At 37.3% G+C, this 25,586-nt stretch overlaps 1 protein-coding gene across 1 annotated transcript; it reads right to left on the reverse strand.

The window, feature by feature from the left end:
- Window positions 1-275: 275 nt before the first annotated feature.
- LOC117329088 (bone morphogenetic protein 3-like) lies at window positions 276-25,586 on the reverse strand. The gene is made up of 3 exons (XM_033886807.1): window positions 24,720-25,586; window positions 10,631-11,658; window positions 276-2,416 (listed from the first exon to the last, which is right to left on the reverse strand). The coding sequence occupies exons 1-3, from the start codon at window positions 25,000-25,002 to the stop codon at window positions 2,225-2,227; spliced, it is 1,503 nt and encodes a 500-aa protein (XP_033742698.1). The 5' UTR covers window positions 25,003-25,586; the 3' UTR covers window positions 276-2,224.

Raw genomic sequence — 25,586 nt, forward strand, 5'->3', positions numbered from 1 at the left:
ATTGCTACTTCCGACTCCAAGACTCCAAATGTGTTTGTGTACGATTCAAGTTATGTTGTCCTCTTAAATCAATTCGTCTGAAATTTCGGATATTTAGATGAATGTAAATTCAATATGCAGTACATGAACTTAAATGTCTTGAAGGCAATGGACTTCATAAATTTAACATCTACACAGGAAAACATCTACATCCACTGGGCACATTATGAATTATTCTTAAAAGTAATTAATGGCGTAATTAATATGACGTAAATAAAGAAAACAACGAATAATAATAAGAGTTTTTTGTAATTTATTTTACAAAATTATTCCGATATTTAAATGACAACGAATTTCAAATGACATATGAGATGATGGAAGTTTAAAAATGACAATGATGATAAACTGATGTTCTCTACATTATACTGACTATGTCTATGTACAATAAATAAAGTCAAATGGAGTTGTACAAAGGGCTCAGGACAATGATTTGTACAAAGTGCTCAGGACAATGATTTGTACAAAGGGCTCACGACAACAATTAGTACAAATGATACAGGACAATGGTTTATAAAACGGACTCATGACAAGGATTGGAAGTTGTACTACAATGGGCTCATTATCTCCAACACGTTAAATAATAGCACTGTCGACCGGAGCTAAAACAACGAATAAACAACACAAGCACGCGCGTGCACGCACATTCCAGCACACCCTTTCACGCACACACAGAACTGACTTATAAAATACTCGTTAAATGCAGATTTTCCGAAGTTAAATAACAAGTACTAGATATATGAAATCAATTAGTTGTATGTATAATATGTTGACCGACAATGACGTGAAATCGTTCGGCTTACATGTATTATATTCTATGAAGAGAGAAAGGGTATTGCGACATGAAGGGTTCATGTAGCGAGACTCAAAGGTACATAAGTACTGTTTAATCGTCCGGTTGAAGTTTGAACAGCTTAAATACCCTTATGAGACATGTAGATGTTTGTATATATAAATATACATATATATATATAAACTATTTCTTCACTTACGATACTAACAAATATATCGCAGGTAACAACAATGCCTAATTATGTCATACGTTGATGATTGGTATTATCATAGACTTCACATTCATTGTCTATTGATGATGTATTATGAACTATACATAATGATAAAGGCTCACGATGTCGTTTACTAATTAATATCTACATGTATACAAATATTGAAGCGATTTGGCTTTCTGGAAAAAATATATAAATATAATTTGGAAGTAATATTTGATGTCATTCTTGATATGCAATGAATGACCATGAGTTATGCAATTATGAATCTAAGATTTACACTGACCATTTTCCTTGTATTTACAATCAAGTCTTTGTTATTAGTTTTAATTAAAAGTATTTGTCCTCGTACAGTTGACATGGCAACACAAACGTAAACGTATCAATGACGTCATCACTAACACAACACAGTGACGCTTTAATGAGGTAGATGACACAGTTTTCTGAAGTTGTTAAAGGAAATGTGAAGGGTATGAGTCCGGGTCAAGGCTCAGATATTCGCCATTGTCTTTTCAAGGGACAGTTAAAATGTCACAAGTTCATAACTGACGACAATTATAAAAGTCAATCATTAATAAATTGTCTATAGCTAATTGTACTACAAAGCGCCCTGCGCTATTTTCACAGCCAAAGTTCACGGCAAACACTGACGTTATCTTATGTCGGTTAGTACCAACACGACATAAATATCCGCAACTGTTGTTTCTGGTGTGCATTTTCAATAGAATTGCGTGTCAGCAGAATACACTGCACATCGCCATTCCCGATGATTACTGATCCAAGTCAGAATTAGACAACGCAACCTATGAAACGAAATTGTAATTATTGTGATCTCTTCGTATAACAGTACACAAGGTATAAACTCATTGGACTTTCGATGTCACTGCCTGAAGTTCTGCACAGAACATTAGGTTATAAAGACATGTCATTCCTTTCAAAGTAAAAATGGTTGGTTGTAAATTATTCACAATTGCAAATTGTGTTCCTTAACAAGCCATTTTCAACGGCATCCTCGGTGACCTCTGTTTGCTCTGTTAACCGTCGGTCCTACTGCGATTCTATTATAATAGACCGATTCATCACCAAATTCCATGCATTCGCACTATGTTTCGAATTTTTGCACGATCTCTCGTAGCTGCTCTCGTTACGTCGATGACGTTGATGGATTCGAACTGCGTCCCTGCTTATCTGCACCCACACGCCTTGACTGACATACTGGGGTAGTTTTTGAGCACGACGTTCCTGTTGCTGTCGAAGAAGAGGAGTGTGATGGAGGAGAGAGACTCGGGAACACAACACGGTGCGGGCACATCTGTGTGTATACCTATTGCGTGAACCATACTCTGAATGGTCGCGTGATTGGATGGTCTCAGCTTCTGTAATGATATAAACAGTTGAACCATTTTAAATTTCAATGAAATACTTCACAATCTACTCGTACTTTACTGATACGGTAACACTACAGAAATTGGCCTGGTTCACTTTGCTTGTTATACAACGGAAGAGAACTTAATTGCACATATGTTTATAAATATAGTAAATTGCAATTTGATATCAAGATGCTTAATTCTGTTAAAACTAGATTACATGAAAGTTATCAGATCTTCACTCAGTATTAAACAATACACGAACACCGACAACCTGGCGAGCTTATTTCTTTCGGGAATAAAACAAATTATACGCTCATGCAATTCACATTCAAAAAGCGAATCCGAAAAAAAAATCAAGAGTGATTCCTTTGTCTCTTGGTCATATACACACGACACGTGCGCTGTTTGAGACTATCAAACCCTCGTTAAATATAGAGACACGGTCATACTATCTAGCAATATGTTTCGAGTTAGACATAATTACCCTGCGTGTATCAGAGAGGTCTTTTGGTGATACCAATTACAGCGGGCATACCAAAAAAGAGTCTCTAATCCATCTGACTCATAACAACTTTACATATTCATAAAATCAATTTTTCTACATTTAACCGCATCAAAACAAGTTTGTTTGAGTTAATCGGGTGCACGCGTGCGTTTGAATGTAGTGCAGGTTTAGGGGGAGTAGTGGGGACAGGGTCGACAGGAAGTTCGAATGATTACCTATCATGTTAGAATGGCACATGGGAAGGAATTATCTCCCTCCGAACTTGAATGAACCGTGTAGACCATCGCTTTATCAAATGTTGACCAACCAACGAAATGCCAATTGTTTCACACGTACGGGTGGTTAGGTGAAATTGGTTGACTTTGAGTAGCGTTTTATACCGCTTAAATCATACGACATGTGTGTTTTTATACACAATAAAATTCAGCAATGTTAAATCGGAGGTATGTCCTTTATACTTCATGACATTGACAAGCTAACAGGCAACCTCACCGACATAATAGCACCGTACGAGATTTGGACTAACATTTCTAATTCGAAACTAAGTGCCATTTTGTGTCGCACTTCCCCTTCTCTTGTGTACTTGCTTATTAGTTGAAATCGTGTGCCCTGTCCACTCCCATTCATATGGACTAGGCGACGGAAAGGACAACCACACCAACCCAGCGCTATAGGAGGGCTCAGGCGCCATACCCGATACCACCCTGAAAATCCTTTAATACTATTGTACTGGAGTAGAACCTGTGAACATACATACTCGGGGGAACGGCACGATTTGTCAAATGCATAGTTAGCAAAATATTCTCATAACCAATTACGATTGTGTGTCACTTTTCTTAAGTAATTTTCTAAAAGAATATGGGGGTTGCATAGCCCGAGGAAGTGAACAAAATAGAATTATATTTGACATCTTCTGAAAACTGCGACTTATTGAATCTAATTTGCATGAACTTTTTAACTGAAGAAAAAAAGCATACATAAAAGCTTGAACACGTGTTTGAGCAATAATAACAACAAATATATTATATGGTATTGTACGACTGTATTGTGAGCGATGTGGAGTTTTTTACCTTGGATATATTACTATAATATCTAAGCATCAATTTACAGTCACGATATATAATTGTTACCCCTACAAAACTTACTGTACAGTGTTCAATCATCTCACTTTTAAAGTATACACGGCATACATCTACATCGTGTACAGTGATATCTGGTTTCAAAAGGTCAATAGTAATTATTATCGATTCATATTAATCTTTTGAAGATCTTTCAAAATGTAAACCTTTTTTGTGTGTGTTTCAGTTCGTGCAAATATCAAATTCTATTACACACAACGAAGTCCATCATAGAATCGAAGTATTGTAGTTTATATATGATATTACATTTGAAGAAAGATTCAAAACTCAAAAGCGAAAAATTTCTGTGTGAAAGATACCTTGACAATTTAACTGGTGGACGATTCAAAATTAAGCAAAGTATTGAATGAACATTAAAAAGTACTTTTAACAAAGCGTTTCTCCATGGGCTATTGTAAGCATCTTAATTAAAATGCATTTGGTAAATTACTGGGCAGAATTATAATGTAAATTACCTATGTTCGTGAATATCATAAATATTAGAAATGTGAATACATAAATGGCTGGGTTTTTGGTAGAGGACGATGTGTTGTAATCTAGCTAATGTCTCCCACTTCCTTGTAGTGTATTCACGCTGCTAGATATGTTTATGTTTTGGTTGGTGTCATAGGGTCCGAACCCCAGGCTTCCATTGAACTAGGGTATGAAGGAGAGTGCACAAGTGAAAGTTGTCCCTGTCCTCTAACAACACTGACCCTTGTTGATTGTAATGGCGTATAGATTTTGTATGGTCCCTTCACTCTGCTGTAAGGTTTATGTTATTAGTGTTCACTACCGTGAAGTGGAAGATCAACCAACCATGACTTTGATATTTTCTAGATGAAAGGCACTTAAAATATTTTTTTCTGTGGTCAACATGATACAAGAAACATACAATGATTTTAAATAACCTGTTCTGAAAATAACCGTCCATAAACATTACACTCTATGTATCTCTATACATCTTTAGCAAATCTGTTATAGTTAAGTTACTATACATTTGTAAAAATGTACAGAGTATTTACTTTATTATTTATGTTCGATCTGGTCCACTATTGGTAGAGATCCGTGTGTCCGTGAGTTAGGTTCACGACTTCAAACAAAGCTGGTTGACCTAGCTAATTTACTGGCGACAGTTTGCTGTACGGTGATAGCGCGCGCGGCCTCCCCACGACAACCTACCCCGATGTTTACCCGTGCTGCTTAATGAAAACCTTTGTAAACATTTTAGATTACTATCACAGAGAATTCGAGTGTTTTTGTAGTTTTCTGATAGCAAACAAATTTGCGCTGATTTAGAATATTTATCCGGCCTCTGATCTCGCTTGTGTATAAAGTTACGTGTGCAGCCCTGGTACTGTTAAAGTCACAGAGCTTACATAAATCACTTGATTCATTCAGTTTTTCCCTTGGTGTCTGGAATGTTGACATCGTTACCAATTCGCTGACACCTAATCCGAGATGACGACGTATGGACACTTCAGTAGATTATTGTATTTTACTATCTTACTCTAATATAGCCTTGTATCTGTTGACATCTTTATGATCACATCATAATTAATTGGTATCCTCAAATCAAAATGACGATGATCCTTTTTACTTAGGATGTGAGCTCAACTACATGGAAAAGTCAAACCAATCACATCTATAGATAAACGACACTAATGTCCGCGGTTCGAACCAGCCACGAAACAATAGTATTAATGTTTAAGCATAAAAATGATATGTATATATGATATATCAACTTTTCGTTTAAAAAAAGGGGGGAGGGATGGTCTCCATAGGGAAAATCCACCTTGTAAAATTTTACTATTTCATTGATTGATACTTTTTCTATTCTACAATTTGTTAAAACATCTTACAGTTTACACATCTATATAGTTACAATTATGTTGTTCTTGAGCGTGGCTCTGCTCTTTACTGACTCGGTCAAACGGAGCTTCGCTGCTCATAAACTTAACGATGATGCTGTAATTGTTTCTTTCTGTGATTTTTAGCGCGAATTATTCTCTCCCGTTTCCATAGGAATTAAAATCAATTCGCACGTGTTCAATTAAAGGAGTCCTGACACTGTATTCGTCGGAGCTAAGGTAAGATAAGGTGGGTATATACCCTCGTAGACAGTACAGCGACAGATGTCTAGAATACATGATCTCTACAACAATGCCCCAAACATGATATCTAGGCATAGGGTTACCTACACGTTATAAGTACAGTATCGTAGACATCAAGACTATATCCAAATGTAACGAAATAACCTGTCATTTCCAACATCTATTGTCCCAATATTAAATCTATCCGACCTGAATTCCGTTTGATTAATTAATATACGATAGATGTTAATTATATTATTGATACGAATAATCATTAATATTTGGGCGTAGGCATATGGACTGAAGGTGTGTCGGTACGTAGGTTAGTATAGCTTGCCAAGGTTGTGTCAGAAAGGAAATTAGTTAGTGATCATATGCGTCTCTGATGCCATTATTGGCGACCCTTATCACGACTAATTAGACATATGAGGAGATGATTAAAATTTACAAAAATCAATTTGTGGTTAACAAATGTACTTCATGTCTCCATATCGTACCAATATATATCGGTCATCACAGAGGAGTCATCTAAGATCTCCACCCTAAACATGCAAATAGCCGAATACTGGTTGTGGCTCTATTGAACCATACACGTGTTTTTGTGACGTCGACTCTGATAGCACAACAAGCTATTAAACTGTGGTTTGTTTATTCATCGGACGAGTGGTTGTAGGATTAAATGCCTTAACTCCGTATAATACTCGAAATCTGGCTCTCCAGGGTAGGTTTAAACGAATTTTAGTAAATAATTCAAGATTTCAAGAAAGTCTCAATTCATAGCCTGAATCACGTATGGAAGTAACACCTTAAGCCTTTGATTCAAATTTCAGTTAAAAAACAGTACATTGTGGATTAAAGTTATAATAAGCAAATTCAAATCACAGCACCTAGAAAAAGCCAACTACCACAACGCGATATTTTAAAATATCTTATCGGAAGTGAATACTAGATAGCTTAGCTAGCTTCGATCCAGGACTCTCATCCCAAATACCTATCCGTAATCTAATACATTTAATGTATAACATAATTCACCTTGACACACCCGCCTTACATCTACACGTCACATATTATGGATGCTTATCTAGTAAGTCGATTATTGATAAAAGGAAATCAAATTTAGTTACAACTCAATATACTACTACAGTATAACTAGTGATACCTATTTGTGTGTATTTTATGTATGGTATACGTCAACATCACCATATAAAACGAATAATGAGCTATATAACTAATATGAGAATACATTAGTATAATTTTGCACCTGTGTTTAGAAAACCACCTCTATCATCAAAAAAGGTCATTTGAAATGAGTTTTAATGTTATTTTATATCCCATGTAAGGGAATTTTTGACCATCAATTCAATAGAACGTCCTTTAAATAGCAAATTAAGTAAATTAATGCGCGGCAGTCAAAGCGTCGTATTAATATCCATTATAGAACCTCCCTGTCAGATATGTAATCGTGTGGACCCGCGCCTACACCTCGGGCAGGTGTCTGACAGCATCCCGTCACGGTCCCCGTGGTCAGTTACGGTCACGAAGACACAGCTTTTGGACATTTATATTAGAGGACTAGACAACCCGACCTCTGGATAGTATGATTAAATTATCAAACTCCAGCGAACTTTGGTTGCGTTCAAGGTTTCTATTGATTGAAACCAAAATAATGAAAATATGGTTCAATACTAACTCTCATCGATACATTCTTGAGAAGTAATAATATATTCATTTATCAGCAGCGAATACTAACCTACTAAGATAGGTCTGGGGCGAGACAATTCATTCTTCTAACTAACAGAATAGTTTTATTGACATATAGAGTTTGTAGTTACAGTACAGACCAATGGTCTTCATTCCATTACTCGGGGGTTTAATTTGTAATCTCACGTTGAGCATATCCCCGACACCTACAATAATGATGGCCGGAACAGAAAGGACTATTGACTATAAACTATGCTGACCAAATGTGTGTTGGGCATTCGCTAGATATATCGGTATTTGGCGAATGAGAAAAATCTCATAATGGCCTTGCAGATATATAGTTGTTATCATCCCTCTGACAGGAGGTAGATTGGGAGAGCTCGTCTTGGAACATCAATAACGCCGATAATTGAAAGCGATATAAATTGATGGGAAGCCCAGGCCCTACTAAAACCAACGCACAACAGATTTTAACATAGTTACAACCAATTCTAACGCATGATCTATCCAAGACACTGTACCATGAAATATACATTGCCCAATTCATCTACTTTCTTAGCAACCTATCCAGTCTAGGTACCGCACAATTCATCTACGTAAACGTTTCGTCAGAACGATTCGTAACGGTACCATATATTAACTAGTTCGGTTCGGACATTTTACATTTCACGGCTTTGGACAGGTAATCTTATATAGCTACCGCCATGATCAAATAATGGTCTTGTGATCGTAGGAAAACGAAAAGTGAAACAATAACTGTTGACATTATATATTAACTAGAATATATTGCATTGTGATACAAACAATTAAGAGACCCAATTTTCGATTACCTATAAGGCAATAAATCAACACACTTAATGGCCGATTCGTATTCATATGAACAACAATATAATTACAGAAAATGATAGAACGTTTTATTATTTTACTAGTGAATTAAACATGAGAGCGGTACTATGATGGATGAACACGATTTTTGATCAACTGAACAGAAATTTGAAGTTAAAGCGGAAATACACATTTCCTCATGATTGGCGCGTGCGACGGCAGACGACAGTTGCATAACACTGTATTTAAGACATGTCAAGTTTCGATGTCATCAATTATGATATTATATATCGGGGGGGGGGGGGGGGGGGGGGGGGGGGGGAGTTGAATTGTCAAATAATTGTAGAGTTTATTTCTGGGCTTCCGAAATCCTAACTCTGATCAATGTTGGGCGGTAATTCGCTGTGCGTGCCACCCTTTATCTTGTCTAGGCCGAGCTGTCAGCGGTTTTGAATGGCGTGAAACTAGATACAAGAACATACTTCAGGCGACAGCGACTAAATGTCCCATCAGGAGAGCAGCAATTTGGCGACATGTTCAACCTGTCAAGTTATCGAATTGGTCAAGCTATAACTTGTAGGATAGGTTTAACCAATTATCAATGACATTTGTTTTGTAAAACCGTAACGCCGTATGAAGTTAAAACATTGCGAGGATTACTTTGAATGGAAATCGAGCCAGGATGAACCGTTCAACGTGACGTCCTTACAAATAAATACCATGTATGCATTTCTAATTACAGACATACGACTATCATATTTAGATCCATTTTCTAACGATAAGATCTGAGTGTATGTCACACAGCTCTTTTATCCCTCCTAGATATTTGGGAGATAACAGAGTAATGATACGCGGGCAGCATATAACCGGGTTATATATGCCTACACTACAGTGTAAAACATTGTCACCATGTGTTGGTAATCAGTAAATTTGTGTAATCCGCCCATCAGTAAACCTCACTATCACCAGCCTCTAGGTTTTGTTACAAAACAGTTTGGAAAGTATATAGTGGAATAAGACAATTATGTCCGGGTTGTTTATTCAAGGTTCTACAACACATCACGAATCTTACGTTATCAATGAGATAGGCAAGACCGTGCCCTCAAATACGTCAAACACACGAACGTGTTCTCGTGTAGGCATGTTATACACGTCTCTGCTATCTGATGCCTGTATTGGCTGTGTTATCTGGAAGGGATTTATTATAAAGTGAATGTGCAATATATCTAGAACATAAGTAAAACATGCTAAAAGCACATCTGCGATGTTACAAGGGCAAGTATCACTTTGATTCGACAACCAGCAGAAACGATTGATGGAATGCCTGAATGAAACAAAAGGAATTAGAAAACGGAGCCATCAAAGACACAAAAAGCTGACCTAGTGTAGTGGGGAAGTACGTGTCGTTCGCCAGGACCCAGGTCGGAATGCTAGCCAACGCACGTTCGTTAGTGAACTTTTCTGACACGTGCCTTGGTTCTTGTTTGTCAAGACAACACGTGCTGTGGAATGTTGGACAGTAGTTCCTACAGTGTTACGGACAAGATGAGGGAGCCGACAGAAATAAGAGGGAGGGTGATGATATGAACTCCGCTAGCCATCTGTATGGCCTCGTCAATCTGACCTTTCCCCGTCTAAACTTCTCTCAACATACTCAACAGTTCATTTTCTAGTCTGCTTACGACCTAAGATCATTGACAACTCATGAACAATTTCCCTAAAAAGCATTACGATCTAATAGACGACCATGATGACCTAACAATTTAAGGTTTGTTTTCTATTTAATTGGTAACTACAACAAGCAACACACACCCAATAGTAATCGAGCATTCCCTTTAGTTGATACTTCAGCCACTCATTAAACAGCAGTATTCCTTAATAAACCATCAATCAGCTTGTTTTCAGTTAAGCAAGTGGTTTCTTTTTCTGGAACATAATGAAAATTTCTCCGATGAATTTAACATTCAAACATATTTACCTTTGTTAGTGGGAATGGACATGACCCCGCACAATAGTGAGCTTCGAATGACTTTGGTGCGATGATTTTGTCCTCCCAGCCGATATCTGCGAAGTCAAGAATAAGCTGCCTCTTGCTGCATATGTTACTATTTTTGTTCTCCTCTGTTCCGGTCCCCCGAAATCTATCCCACTCTTTTGGAAATAGAAGATTTGCGTTCTTATTCTTTCTTCTCCTATTTTTCCTTCTATTTTTCCTGTTTTTGCGACTATTCTTTCTATTTTTCCGCCTATCTTCATCAGGATATGGAATCAAACGAGAGTCTGAAATTTTATGTCGACTTTCTCGTCTTGACTGTAAAATGTCCGGATGTGTTTGAGGAATATTGAACTTCCTGTGAAAGTTTTCATATTCTTTTGGGGTTTCTGGAATTTCATTATCATAAATTGAGCGTTTTTGACGTCTCTGTACACTTTTGGATGTTTGATCTTGTGAATGATCATTAGAATCAATTTCACTATTGAATTTGCCGTTTGCAAAACTGAGAGAATATTCAACAAAGCTGTCAGTATTACTACTTACAAAGTCACTATCCTCTTTCTTCTCTTGATGCATTTTTTCCGCTAAATTTTCCAATGGTTCCAATTCGTTATTTTGAGTATCATTTGAATAAATTATAAGAAATGGCATGGAATGATGTCGAATGAATTTTTTTAGGGCCACATCTCTGACTTTACCGTTGTGTTTTTCAACTTGAAACTTCAATGCAAACAAATGTGGCGTATCTCTCCGCGCTGCCAGGCAACTAAGAGCAGCGTCCGTGACATCATACCACTGCCATCCAAAACTTTCTGCCCTCATAGTAATTTTTCCATTTTCAGTCATGTAGTGTGGTGCGATTTCGTACATTAGTAATTCCAAGTCTCGACGCCGTCGCCTTGCTTTCTTCATCTTCCTCTTGTAGAGGTGAATTTCTGCACTGAGTAACCTTTCAGAGGGTATGATGGAGGTAAGGTTGAATACAAACATCTCCTCGCCATTCACCTCAGCTGTCAAAGACAACAAATAAAATCAGTTACATTTCTATCTTTATTACCCATATAAAAATGTAGTTTCACTTAAGTAAAGTATACAGATAATTCATGCAATTAAATAAGTTATCAGAAATACCAAACATTCTAGCCCCGTGACAATTGTTATCAGTTTCGCTACTTCAATCTACTTTTGATCAACCAGTTGAAACGGAGAAAATCTGCTTTGCCATATCAAGTGTTACATTTAAATTCGTGTATCCACATAAATCGTAGGAAAAAATCATATAATGACCTTGTTATATATATAAACATATGTGTGTGAAGTTAATGATGAACTCTGCTTAATATGACAAATGAATTATACACATTTAAAATCAGTTTTGTCCATATATATGTTAATATGTCATTTCTAACCTACGAACTACAGCGTCTGTGATCCGGTATGGTAATTTATTACTTAGATCAGAATTAGGAGTAGATATTCCAAGTATTTCATTTGATGTATTATAAAACAAGGAAATGATTGAAAAGTGTACATAGGGGTTTATATATAGAGAGGATATTAAGTGTTCGGCGGGCGGCCCTTATGTCGTTTGTAGAGTGCATTTCTTTCATATGCAACGAGATAATATCACAATGTCTATCTTTATAACTGTATTATTAATTGTAACTTATATATGACAACCCTGAGGTCGATTTACGACACAAAGATAAGAAGTATGGTAAAAACACATCCATGTCTTACATAGAAAGCCTGTGTCACACCAATCAGTGGGGTGTTCAGAGTATAATACAAGGTCCCACGTCCTTACATCGCTACAAACGGTTATAATGACTTGAGGTAGCAGTTAGTAGAGGCCAACTTTCCATAAATAATAGTCATCCATGAATCAAGTTATGGCCTAACTGTCCCAAATAATGATAATGTTTCGCGTGTAAACAGGTCCTCCTTATAATATCGGATAGTTTTGATAGATCTCCACTGTACTGTGACCCGCAGTCGCGCAGTTTGATTAGGCTCTCTTTCCAGTTAGCAGGTGTTTCGGTAATAAACTAAGCGACATTTTACATTTGTGTGTCGTCAACATGAATATACATACATGGTTAACATACGAACACACCCTCTAGCACACCTGGTTTACCTGTCCTGCTCATCAACAAGTGTTTAGATTTGGTAACTTACTACTATACTGTCCTTGTTGTGCCCCGGTATGATATATAATTCTGCCGTTTACTCTATTCTGATCTCCATATTTGATTCTATGACCATTACATACATTAACATACATAACGTCAGAAGGTTATTTCCTGTAGATTTTTACTGGCGACATACACTCACCTCATCCCATCCGATTAAGCACATTATTCAAACATTTATATCTTAAAACAGCAGTTTCTCGAAATCTCTGTAATATGAATATTTTTCAATCTATGTTTGTGATTTGGCTTTCCTCTACTACACATTAACTCATACTTATTCTTAACGGTTCGTTTTGTTCTTAATGTAGACGAACGGAACATGTTTATACACTTGATAAAAACTACTGGGTGCCTCCATGAAATGCGGAGTTGTAATGTCATTTTCATTATGGAGTTCCAAAATATTACTTTGAACACAAGGTTAACCATAACAAAGGCAATATGTGTTTCCCTTACGGAAATGGTTAGTGCTGCAGATTGTACAAAACAAACAGCTAAATTGTAATTACAAATAAAATTGGTCCCTTTAACGTTTTGTCAAGCCCGGTATGTAATGTGGATTCCAGTTGTTGTTTGTTTTTCTGCAGTACATATTTGATTTCATTTTGATGATCCCATGTGATGGGAAATGTAATTAAGCGTCAGAAAAAATGACGTCATGAAAAAAAAAATTATACAATATCAGCTCAAAACAATGGTGACTGCGACAAAGACCACCATGCCTTAACGACGTCTCTTCCACAAAAAAAACCCATCGCTCTCTTCACATTTCAACCCGCCCTGGTTACCTTATCGGGGTTCCGATGTCATGTTGAAAGTCGTTTAGTACCCTATAATAACAGTGTTGGGGTAGCGTATTGGTAGCTACCTATTTCGGGGTCACTGCCTCTGTATAGAGCAACACATAGCTGCACCTCAGTCCTCTCGTGTGTTCATCCGAGCCTCTAAGCGACTCCCTCGGCACGCAAACTTCGTATTACCCTCGGCGCTCCATGCTGGCCGTCAGAGGTAAGGTTTGGGAGTCAGGGATAAGATTTAGGCGTGTTTCCCGTCATTTTACGGGTACTTGTATACGACCTTTAACTTTGATTTAACACGAGAAAGACATCAAGCCCCTAAATTAAGATATGCATGTCATCAAGGTACAAGCGATATACCTGTGTGGTTGTATTAACGATCTGTCGTACTCACAACAGAGGTAGGACGAGGCCACACTGTAACAAAGCTGGTGTTAACCAGCCCTGGAATATAAATAACCATGTATTAACATAGGGTTCAGTATAAAATAGTAAGACATATAAACGCGATCGATGATTGATTGTGTGCAGTCTTTTACAGTCCTCAAACCTTGCACAATACGAAGTTCAAAGCTTTGAATTTTGAAATCGAATTTTAATAATCGCGAAATAGTTTTGTGGTTAGAACACACACGCTAATTTCAGACCGTTTTATTCTGACGCTGGTATACAATTCCTTCCGTTCACCTGTTCATCCGGAAGTCGGTCACTAATCCCAAAAACCCTGTGGACAATTATGCTTGTGTGTACCTACTTTAACTTTGTTGTATGGAGAGCTAGTAATTACCGGGAGTTTATTGGTAGGTCTGTACGGTAATAACGATTCTATGGTGCACAGTAGAAGCTTCCACTGCTCAATGGCGTTCACACTCCTGCTACAGAGGTCCGGACATCGGGGCACCAGGGCTGCCATTGATGTAGGGTCTAACTACAACAGACCGCCTTTATCTACAATCCTCGGCCACTTCCTTTACAATTTATTTACGACCTCAATGTTTACTCAGTATAATTCTGTAAAGTTGTAAACGGTGTTTACTCCATAAGGTTGTTACAAGTGTATAATGGAGTAGAGAAAAGCCACAAGGTTACTTATTTAAACTTATAGTGGGTTTTATAATTATGTTTTTCGAACCCTCCAATATTTCATACAGTTATGCAATCGCACAACGACGTTGCGTTGTCTTTTTAGACTTTCAATATCTACGCGAGCCATGGAACTGTATGCTATGCCTGTTACCTCGACCATTAGTGACAACAAAGTCAGGTTTATTGTACAGATACAGAGAAACAAAACGGCTGTAGAGTCGATCGGGACTAACGTTTCAAACCTTGTGGCCATCTTCGGACTAGTATTGTCTCGGTAACAATATTATGACGTAACATAATCAGTGTGTACATGCATAAATATCAGCGAATCTTATGAAATTCTAGGTTATCCGAGCAAGGCTAATAATTTATAAACATGCAAGAGTTTTTCAAATGTCCTCCAGCTCTACTTGACCATTGACAACAGAGCAGAGTGGTCATTGGCCGTTCGTCACTGGCGCCGACATTGACATGGCTTGACCACCAAGCGGAGTGATTAAGTACTTAACTATAAAACTGTTATGATACTTTCTAAAAGGGATATCTATGGGTCATTATGTAGACAGAGATGTCTGTCATTCATAGTGTTGTGTAGTTACCCTGCCGCTACATCAGAATGTATTACACAGATACGGATCACAGGCCGAGATTAGCTAAATCGCCAGTAAACAAACGTACCACCGCTGATTACTTGTAACGTGCGATCACCTTGGCTCTAATAAAGCAGACTTTACGGTCCGACCACGCGATAACATCTGGGCTAGAAAATTGCTTTTCATTTAATTGCCGAGAAAGTTTGTTTCTTTTATTTTTCTACAGTGATAACAAATATTGCCAGCATGTGGATGGACTAAAACTTGAGGAATCGACCTCGTTATATTAGAATAGTTTTGTTCATGAGCATTCTAGGACGTAATTATCAGTCTGATCAAGCTGAGAGAGTCTCCACCTTTTACTTGATACTTGTTGTATGACGGAACAGGTCGAGTACCATTTAATTCAAGTGTACATTCCCGGAGTATTGACATCGAACTCACGGTTTACGCCATATCACAGATATATCGCTGTGCCCTCCATAAATCCTCGGCATGCTCTTTGATTGAGATTACAATTATGGAGTAAAAGCAGACAGACAATCTTGGACAGTACACCACGCCCAAAACAGGTTATCTCCCTTTGTGGTATCACTCAAACAAGCACCATCAGCCTTACCTCACCACCTATATATTTGCAGCAATGTGTTTTCTATGTTAAGATAAATATAGATCTAGTCACGTATTTCAAAAAAATCAGAGGGTTTCAAGTTATGACTATGTTCTTTTTCTCAGCTTATTCCAATTTTATCTAAAACATACAAAGACATTACATTTAATTTTTAAGTTGACAAGGATTAGGATGACCGACCTAGCACCTGTTAGCTGTGCCCTGACGTAGATATTTCCAGTGTTACATAAACCATTCGATAACCAGTCTATATCGTTACATAAACACATGCTAACAACTTGCATGGTATATTTCAGCAATCAATTCCTAATAAAAAAACTCGCGAGATTATGTTCTTGTTTCCAGGTCGTTCTGATAGACGTCTTTGACCCAGAAGAGACTATATGAGTTTAGAACTAAACTAGGTTTCATTTCAATATAACCCACCGTTTTATATCTTTGTCATGCCTACTTGTACTTATAGAGAACCGTGTAAAACATTGACGGTGAGTGGTATTTTCACCTGTAGGTACCTGTCCTATGTATCAAACTTTTTTTCTTATCATGAAACTCAATATTGTATGCATATGTATGTATTGGGCCGATGGTAAATGATCTATGTTAAAATGCTCCTGTGATGTGTTTTAGTTCGCTTACTTCGCCAATTATTTTAAAATTCCCACGTTGTGGTCGCGTATAACGTTGGAAGCACTCTAGATAGCGTTACTGGTATTCTGTAATGAATTGAAAATATTAGTCATTAGGGCTGGTAGAGTTTGAGGCCAAGGTCTATCCTTACAAACTTCTATCTTTGCTCTAATTGTGGAAATTAGGTCACTCACATCTCATTTCATTGCAAATCTATTAAGTAGGCTGTACCGTAGAGTTAAAGGGTATCCTTAAGTTGGAGAAAATTAAATGGGAACCACATGCCAGGAAAATTACCACTGTTGCTCACCTGTTGATTCCAAAGTCACAAGATGTATATGTTAATAACATTTATTAACATTCTGTAATATTGCTATTATACATAGATATCAATATCCGATATAGTACTTAAATTAGAATATATCGGTAAGATCTCTAGCGCATCCGGGTCACAAAGGTGATTGATGTAAGTTGATACATGTGTAGATTGTTGTAAAATAGATAAAGTTTGCATTTACATTTCACTTCTAATAACAAATTCACTATAAAATACATTTAATTCACAGGACAATCAATAAGAAGTTTAGTGTGTTATTTTATAGATGTTTTCCACAACTGCACATGACAATTTTAGTATTACAAACCGTACTTTACGGTCCATCAACAAAACAGTATAGATAGCCAAATTGGTGCGAAACTTGTAACATCAAACCAAATCTACTTAAAAATCTGAAAGCATTCCCGATGGACTAAAATAGTGATACAAATTAAGATAGATAGCGGAGGGTTAAACTGTCGTGAGGGGGCGCCACAGACGTCACGCGAGATCGTTACCCCATTCTCGTATTGCCAAGGATAGAAGTAACGCCATCTTATCATGTGGCGAACCCTCTCCTCCCTTCCTCGACAGAACGGATCAACGCATGGAATGTAGACCGGGAAGGGGAAAACCGCTAAGGTCTGTGAATACAGATATCATCTATCAGGCGGCATCAACATTTCTCCTAATACAATGACATGACCACAATCGAGGATTCTGGGAAAATTCGTCCACCGCCATTTTTTAGAGAGACTAGCTGACACATTGAAACTGGTTTCAATACTGACGCTTAATTTCCCTGTAGGAAAGATTTATGGACTCTCGAAAGTTGTGTGTGGGGGTTATCCTAGGTATTTAGTAAGTAGATGGTTGTCAATAATAATCTAGGTTTATGATTATACGATACCTGTGATAAACATTATAAAACCGATTGCTATGAAGATGACTGCTTTCATTCGTAAATTCTCATACAAATATTATCTGACGATAAATATCTCTAACTAAAAAACAAGGTTACAGTTCATACCAATATACATGTGATAAAAGCTATCTGAAGAGAGGCAAGCAAGAACCTGTATTTAATGCTGCTTTATACTTCTCTATACATATGCAATAAATACATCTGTACAGGAATAACGTGTACTTAATCCCCCCCTTTAAAGCGCGCTTGTCTTAATTGAATGATTTATTACATATTGAAATTATCCATCTCTAGTAATTATATATTTCTGATCATAGCTGGGGAAGAATGGGGCTGGTCCGAGATCGCTAAAAGTTGAGCAGTTTACAGGGAGGGAGTACCGAATGCAATGTTTATAGAACACTGCTGGGCTTTGATTTTTCAATTGACTATCCGCCATGTTGTATTGTACATCAAAATCAGTGTGCCGTTGCCGGTGTGGTGTATGAAGACTTGCTGTCTCCAGCCAAACTAGCATAATTCTCCTCAAGAGGTAAGCTACAAAGGAAGACAAACTATGCTTAATATATGGTCCAGACTGGGGTGTAATCATGTCGTCTGCCCGGAGCCCGAATAACTGGGCTTTGTCAGCTTCGATCAATCATAAACACTATGTTGATATTTCATATTTCAATTTATTTCTTATTAGAATTAAAACATCGAAATCCCACTTATTGTTAGATGTGTTTGTTGTAGAATCGTTCTCACATTTATTGAATTTTTTTCTCACTAATAAATCGTGCATAATTGTCAGGATAACAATACTGCAATATTCCGACCCAGACCTTAATATATACACTGTCTATATAGGAGTCGCCATCACATAATGGCGGAGATTCAACATTGATGATTGTCATTGATGGGGGTAATGAGTTAGGGGGTTGTGTAGAGTCATCCTCTCATAATGCCGCCATACTTTTACCAGTGTGATGAAGAGGCGACGCCATGCTCTACTGACATGTATTGGTATCAAATTGGCTATGTCGACTCGACTTTATCACGTACCAGGACTGTCCTAATCAGCACACACGGCCATCATTGTTCTCTTACAGTATTGGTGTTTGAATTTGAAGAAACTTCTTTCACTGGCACCTTTTTCAACAATTGCAGACATCTGTTTAGTCTTGAGTATTTGGTTTAATAGTGAAGTTACATAGACCTATTAATGTATGATGTGTAATTTCCGGAGGGTGTTCTTACATGTAAAATGTAAATGTATACATTTCCGGGAGACAAGTTTTATGCTTCCGGTGAAAACCGTTGTATATAACATACAAAGCAAATGAGGTATACTTCCGGTGAAAATCGTTGTATATATCTTACAAAACAAATACATGTAGTGTATATATCCGGTTAAAGCCGTCGTATGTTTTACGCAAAATTTGACGCATACGTCATAAGATATATATTTTTTCCAGAAAATTATCGTGATTTTATAAATAAATAAAGAAGACAGAAAATATTGTAAAAGTTTTCATTTACTAGAACGGGGAGTAGTCACTCCGTGAATCATACAGATCACGATACACAAAACAATGTATATCATTAACAAACAATTTGTTGTAAATGATCTGTCGTACGGCTCGGTCCCCACTGGCCCGATAGTCTGATAACGTAATGACAAAGTTATATACGACCACAATCACGTGACGCTGTCATTGTTTGATTGCCAAACAATTCGATGTCTTATTTTATTGAAGGCTCTTTGTAAAGAAACCGAGGGTTGATATGTGTAGTGTGTAACCCGAGTGAACTTTGATTGATAAAGTTTTCTTCATTGTAAAAATTGCAAGATCAGCTGATACTGGCTTGAACACATGCAGTACCGACAGTCCAAATTCTACAAAGTCAGCCTCTCTCAAAATCTATTCATATACATGTATATATCAATATGTCCTTCTGATTCACATACGGAACATGTACATACATCGAAATTAAATACGGATCCCTTGAATTCCGTCGGCCTAAGAATCCTTCATAATGGGTGGCGGACTGCCTCTTTCATTTCATAGATATGCGTATAGATACGGGTTAAACTAATTTAGCCTTAATTGACCAGGAATGAAGGATAGCTGTTTACAATTTTCCACTACTTGTGTTTCCCCGACCAGGAAATAGTCACTGCCAATAGGGATTTCTACCCCTTCAAACGAGAAATACCATCAGAGATCCGTCTTTTCTTCTTCACAGTAATAAAATTATTTAGACAAAATAAACAGCCTGCAGAAAAAGACTTTATTAGTCAGTGTTTTCGTTCCCATGCTAAAGGGGACAGCTTCTGGTTGTAGTGTCTAGTTAAAACCTGCAGGGATTCTCAAATGTATGGTTACTGGATGTTTTAAGTCCCGAAGGGCTCCAATAAGCAGTCGGAAGGTCCTAGTACTAGTATTACTGAGCCGAGGGGTATCTTAACATCAGATCGTTTAGGGCTTGTCTGACGACAAGACTAATTCAATTAATTTATACGTAATTTGTCCTGTCGCAGCTGTGACATCATACCTGGAGGGCATGGTCACCACGTTACTAGTTTATCGATTACACAGATTAGAGGACGGCCGTTAATAATGTACTAAATACTCGGTAATTGTTTACCAATTGTCACATCTCTGTAGCCAGCTTGTCGGGGATATGACACAATATACCCAGCCTTTGTTGGATGGAATTGACTATTGTCAATGTCCCAGTCCAGCCCTGGACTGGACAAAGGTGTTGAAGGGACAGCATGGTCAGATCAATGCCAATTTGTCACCATCAATATTATGTTGGGTTGTGTATGAAAGGTTCTCTTACGCTATATACTAATCTATAAAAAGTATGACGTATCGGAGGCGATAACATACATAGAAAATCGCATGTGTTAGGGAGTTTCGCGTTAATCCTTCCCTATCCTCCACCACCAAAAAAATACCATACCAATAAAACTTGTTAAATCGGTTCATGAAAAAATCAACGGGGTTCCTTTACACCGCATCACTTGGTTTTCATTTTCAAACGCGTTTGCCTTTTAACAACAAAACAATTGAAAATGTACCGATTGACCCCTACGAACATAGCCATTGGCCTCGCCCTACTCCAGGCTCTAAAGGGCCACGTTTATTTTGGTATGGATATTTTATAATGTGTTAAAATCCACATGATTCTATCGTGCATTTTTACAAGGTTGTAAGTTAAGAAGAGAAATAAATAGCCATGCCATTCGGTATTCCTCATCCTTGGTCCTCTCCTGAAGGATATTTAGCGAGGTTGTTGACATACAGAGATGCCTTTCAGGGTCTAAATAACGGAGTAAACACGCAAGATACATGGGCTGTGAAGATTTGGCGCCAAACATTTCGGCGAAATGGAATGGTGGTAAGAGGCCACTTTCGACAAGGCGCCTCGAAAGGATTACTCTCCTACCTCTCCTCATCTCCCACCAAAGTCTCTTCGCGTAGTCCCGTGTCATAAATATGGTAATTTTATAGTGGTTGGGTAGTAAATACATTCATGTCATGGCGCTCGATTTAGAAGAGTAGTTTACACACCGGAACAAATCCTCTTCCCCAAAATGAAAAAGTGTCGGTGGTACTGTTTAATAAAACATGTATCGCCTTCACATAAACAGAGACAATCGGAATAACATGTGTGTTGTTATTACACATTAAAATATGGATACAAACATTCCAAATCAAAATAGGTTTGTCCATCTAACCAGCGTGGCAGTCGCTATATAGGCAAGTATATGACCAGGTCTAGTTAATTCCAGTTTAAAAGTTTTTACGATTGATGAGATAAGATATCCTGTAAGTACTGTCGCGACTCGGGCAGCAAGGTGCCTCCCTCCTCGTACTACTAACACCACCTCTAGTTAGACGGGTCGTATCTATTCAAGTCTCCACTACGTCGCCGGGTAGCGCGTACAAACCCCCTAGCCGTCTTAAACAGATTTGTTCTACGTTTAACTTTGAAAAGAGACAAATGATTTTAACCTTTAAAATAATAGCTATTGTATGTTGATATCTACGGAGCCTCGGCAGTTATAACGGTGTCAACATTGCCAATAAACAACAAACAATCGCATTTTACCACAGACTAAAAATCGCATGTCTTGCCTGTGTATGAGTTAAATTAATCTTGACATGAATTTGAAAGATTAGCTTACTCGTGGAAAATGGGACAAGTTGTCCACTCGGTGATTTAAGTAATTATATTTGTATGAATAACCCTCAGTACATAACAGTCATTTAATATCTTAAGACTGATATTTCATTGGTTGATATGGCTAATTATTCAGCTCATCAGTTCGTAATACCCTACAGATCGCTGTCATCCCGTGTATTAGCGTTTTTAAACACGGTTATTATATCAGGCGCCCAAAAAGTTGATTTCGTCTTCTTCGTTTCCAAACCGCGTGATTTAGAATGTAATTGTATAGATAGGTACGGTTATAAGACTCGGCAATCCGTTGATTCCTGAGGTTTATAACCTTTAACATAAATACATATTATAGGCAGTTATCGTCATTTTTATCATCACGTGTCAAAATTGACCTCTTTTAAAACTCATTACACCACTTTATCATAAACATTTAAAATTGACGCTTTTAAAATAAATGTTATTTTGGTGAATTTGAACGCTGATTAAATCTCAAGAGATAAAAATAAATGCAGTTGTACATTATGATACCGTTCTTTCTGGTGTGGACGCAAATACATTGATGTAACTAACCAAAATAATCGGAATTTTAATGTGTGGAACTTGCCAATATCAGAAAATGTGGTGTTACTATATACCGTGCTAACACTATAAACTTATCCGAGTACTAACATTTTATACAGAAATATAATTTACTGGTACGTTATAAGCAAGAAAATACAAAAGCAAACCTTGCAGGGCTTTTTAGCGCTGAATATCATATTTTAAAAATATATTTTCAAGAGAAATTTCAAAATAATTTCCAAAAAAATCGCCATCTAGAAAATTAACAGACATTATTTATAGATGTATTGATTATTCATCGGTTATAAAATACAATATTTAAAATCGGAACTATTTAAAGCGCCGTAGTACATTACGAATGTATTTCAGTGAGTGTTTTGACTTCTCAATACGCACTGGACGAATTAAATTGTGATAACTTTATCTTTTAAAATCTACCATTTGACAGGCTGTATGTAGGCGACAATGTCTTTTATGTTGTTTTTAAAATAAGTGAAGCAGCCGAACTATCCGGTCCCGTTGACAAGCGACAACTACATAATGGACGTCGACATTGGGTAACTTCACTGAACACAAATTAACACAAGCAAATTCGCGTGAAAAACTAAAGATATACTGACACTCCGCACGACACAAACCCTGAAAACGTTGATTTATAGAGAAATGTTTGGTGCCCGATTTCAAAATGTGAAAACGTGCTATGTCATTGTTAATAATTAAACCAGGTTCAGACTAGTAATGTAAGGCGTCATTGGGACCAACATATAGCTGTCACTCGAGATGTAATATACAATATCACTGTTGTTTAATTCATTAATCCAAACTTAACCTTAATTAACTTACTGATCAGTAAACAGACTGACCACTGATGGTCAGTCTGGCGAGACATCATTATCTGACGTCCGGATCTGGACATAAACAAGCTGGTATCCCGGACGAGCCCTAACACCATCTCATCTGTCCCTAGTTAGACTAAATCTGGCAGCTTTACTTTACACAGCTGTTGATTTAAATAAGATGCATACCTGGTTCAGTATTCACTCTGATGTTGTAAAAGTTCTTGACATAATAAAATATATCATCCTAGAAACATTTTACGTACTAATTGCATAAGATACAGAGCAGTTTCTGTAGCCATCTGGATACGAGTTTAGTTAAAGTAATGTAAAACATTTCTGATTATAGCCATATAAAATCTAAGTCGGGTGTAATGTGCGAGCATGAAATTCAAAATCCTTTTATAACTCGCCATAAAACACCTGACAGTCGTTTTAATAATGGACCACGTTGGTATATAATTACCTAGATTTATATAATTTTTATTGGGCTTATTTTTTGCTGTATAACATTCCGTGCCGTGGTATGAGGATATGTTTTAACCAACCATGACGTTAAACGTCCGATGTAACGATGACGGATTAATATGAGATTAAACATTTCCTGTACTGGATTAATATTGCCTTATAACGCTGTTTTCTTCCTATTTTACTACAGAGATATTTTTTCGATATTTTCTTTTTTGTTTGCACGGCAATATTTTTATTTTGATAGTTTATTATACACATTCTACGCTTTGCCTGTCATTACCAAGTAGGTAATACTGTGACACTTGAAATTCTAAACCTATTTCAGTTTAATGTTTTATTTTCAAGATTTCTTAATTGGATTTAAATATCAACCTATGGAGTGAAGCACATGGACGCTGTTACATTTGTTGTGCGAAACGGGACCCCATCCCAGCACGGGACACCCTGATAATGCTATCGATCATTTTGAATGTAAAATTCATCGATTATATATGGGCTATATCACAGAGGTCTTAGTCATTAAAACCAACTTAATGATGTTGGAGGGTTGGCCTAACGCATACTTTGTTTTATCTGGGTGTGAAATCTCGCTTATTTATCCCAGACACTTAGCCGTGCTGGAGTTTGTTACGTGGGGTTTTCACATGTAAGCATTTTCAGGTATATTAATACTGAACTGTGTTTTCATTACAAACTACTAATATGGCTGCATGTTCTGAGATTTACCCGGGTATGTAACTGTTGTTGCTGATCCTGTCTGTTATATTTATGTTCGAATCATTGGAACGCGTTCACTAAATGATTTATAAATATCTAGGAAAGATTGAAACATTTTATCAAATAAGAATATACTGTACCTATTTCTGCGTGGATACTCCGGACAGTATTTCCTGAGAGATGACCCTTTGATATTTGAGAATTTCGAAACCTGTCATAAAGGTCCAGCATGTACTTAGGGGCCTCCTGACCTACCCCGTAAGGGAAGGAAAGCTTGTTCCTAGGGAGTTCATCTTTGAACCCCAGTAATGTCTTGACGGCTTCGTTCAACAAGACGTTCTGGGGTCCTTCCGAGGCCTCTCTCGACAGCACAACACATGTTAGTACTGCTAACCAAACTGTCAAATTTACTGTAGGAAACATGACTTTTCAGCTCATAAATCCAACACAAGTTCGCTCAAATATGCCGTTTGTTTTACGACGTACCACTAAATTCCTTATGTAGTTCAACTCAGTGTGGTTCTTGGTCAAATTATTTCACCATAGCATTTCAAACTTTAAGATGCATTTCAAAATCTTTCATGCCGAGTCGTCATCTTGATGGTAAAGACAACGTGTAAGAGAGAAAGTGCTCATTCTCCCGACACATTTTCGATGTTTATTACACTCTAGAATTGATAAAGATGCCTGTTGAAATAAATCCCAATCGTGGTGTAATTTTCACTGCAGTGAGGTTCTAATTATTGTGTTTCTCACGGTAGTAAGATGCTAATTACTGTATTTCATTCAAGTATAACCTCCATTATTACATGTGTGTACGTATAATCCACCGCTGTAATTACACAGTATAAATCCGCCAGTTGTAAGATATGTGTGTATACTATATATCGAGTGCCTTATGAACGCGAGCACCTGTGTATGACAGGTAAAAGAATTTCCAATGAATGCACAAAAACTGCTAATTTCCACTTGTATAGTGGCAGGCGGGCCATCCACATGTGAAGTGT

This window comes from Pecten maximus, chromosome 1, assembly GCF_902652985.1.
Source record: "Pecten maximus chromosome 1, xPecMax1.1, whole genome shotgun sequence".
Classification (NCBI taxonomy): Eukaryota; Metazoa; Mollusca; class Bivalvia; order Pectinida; family Pectinidae; genus Pecten; species Pecten maximus.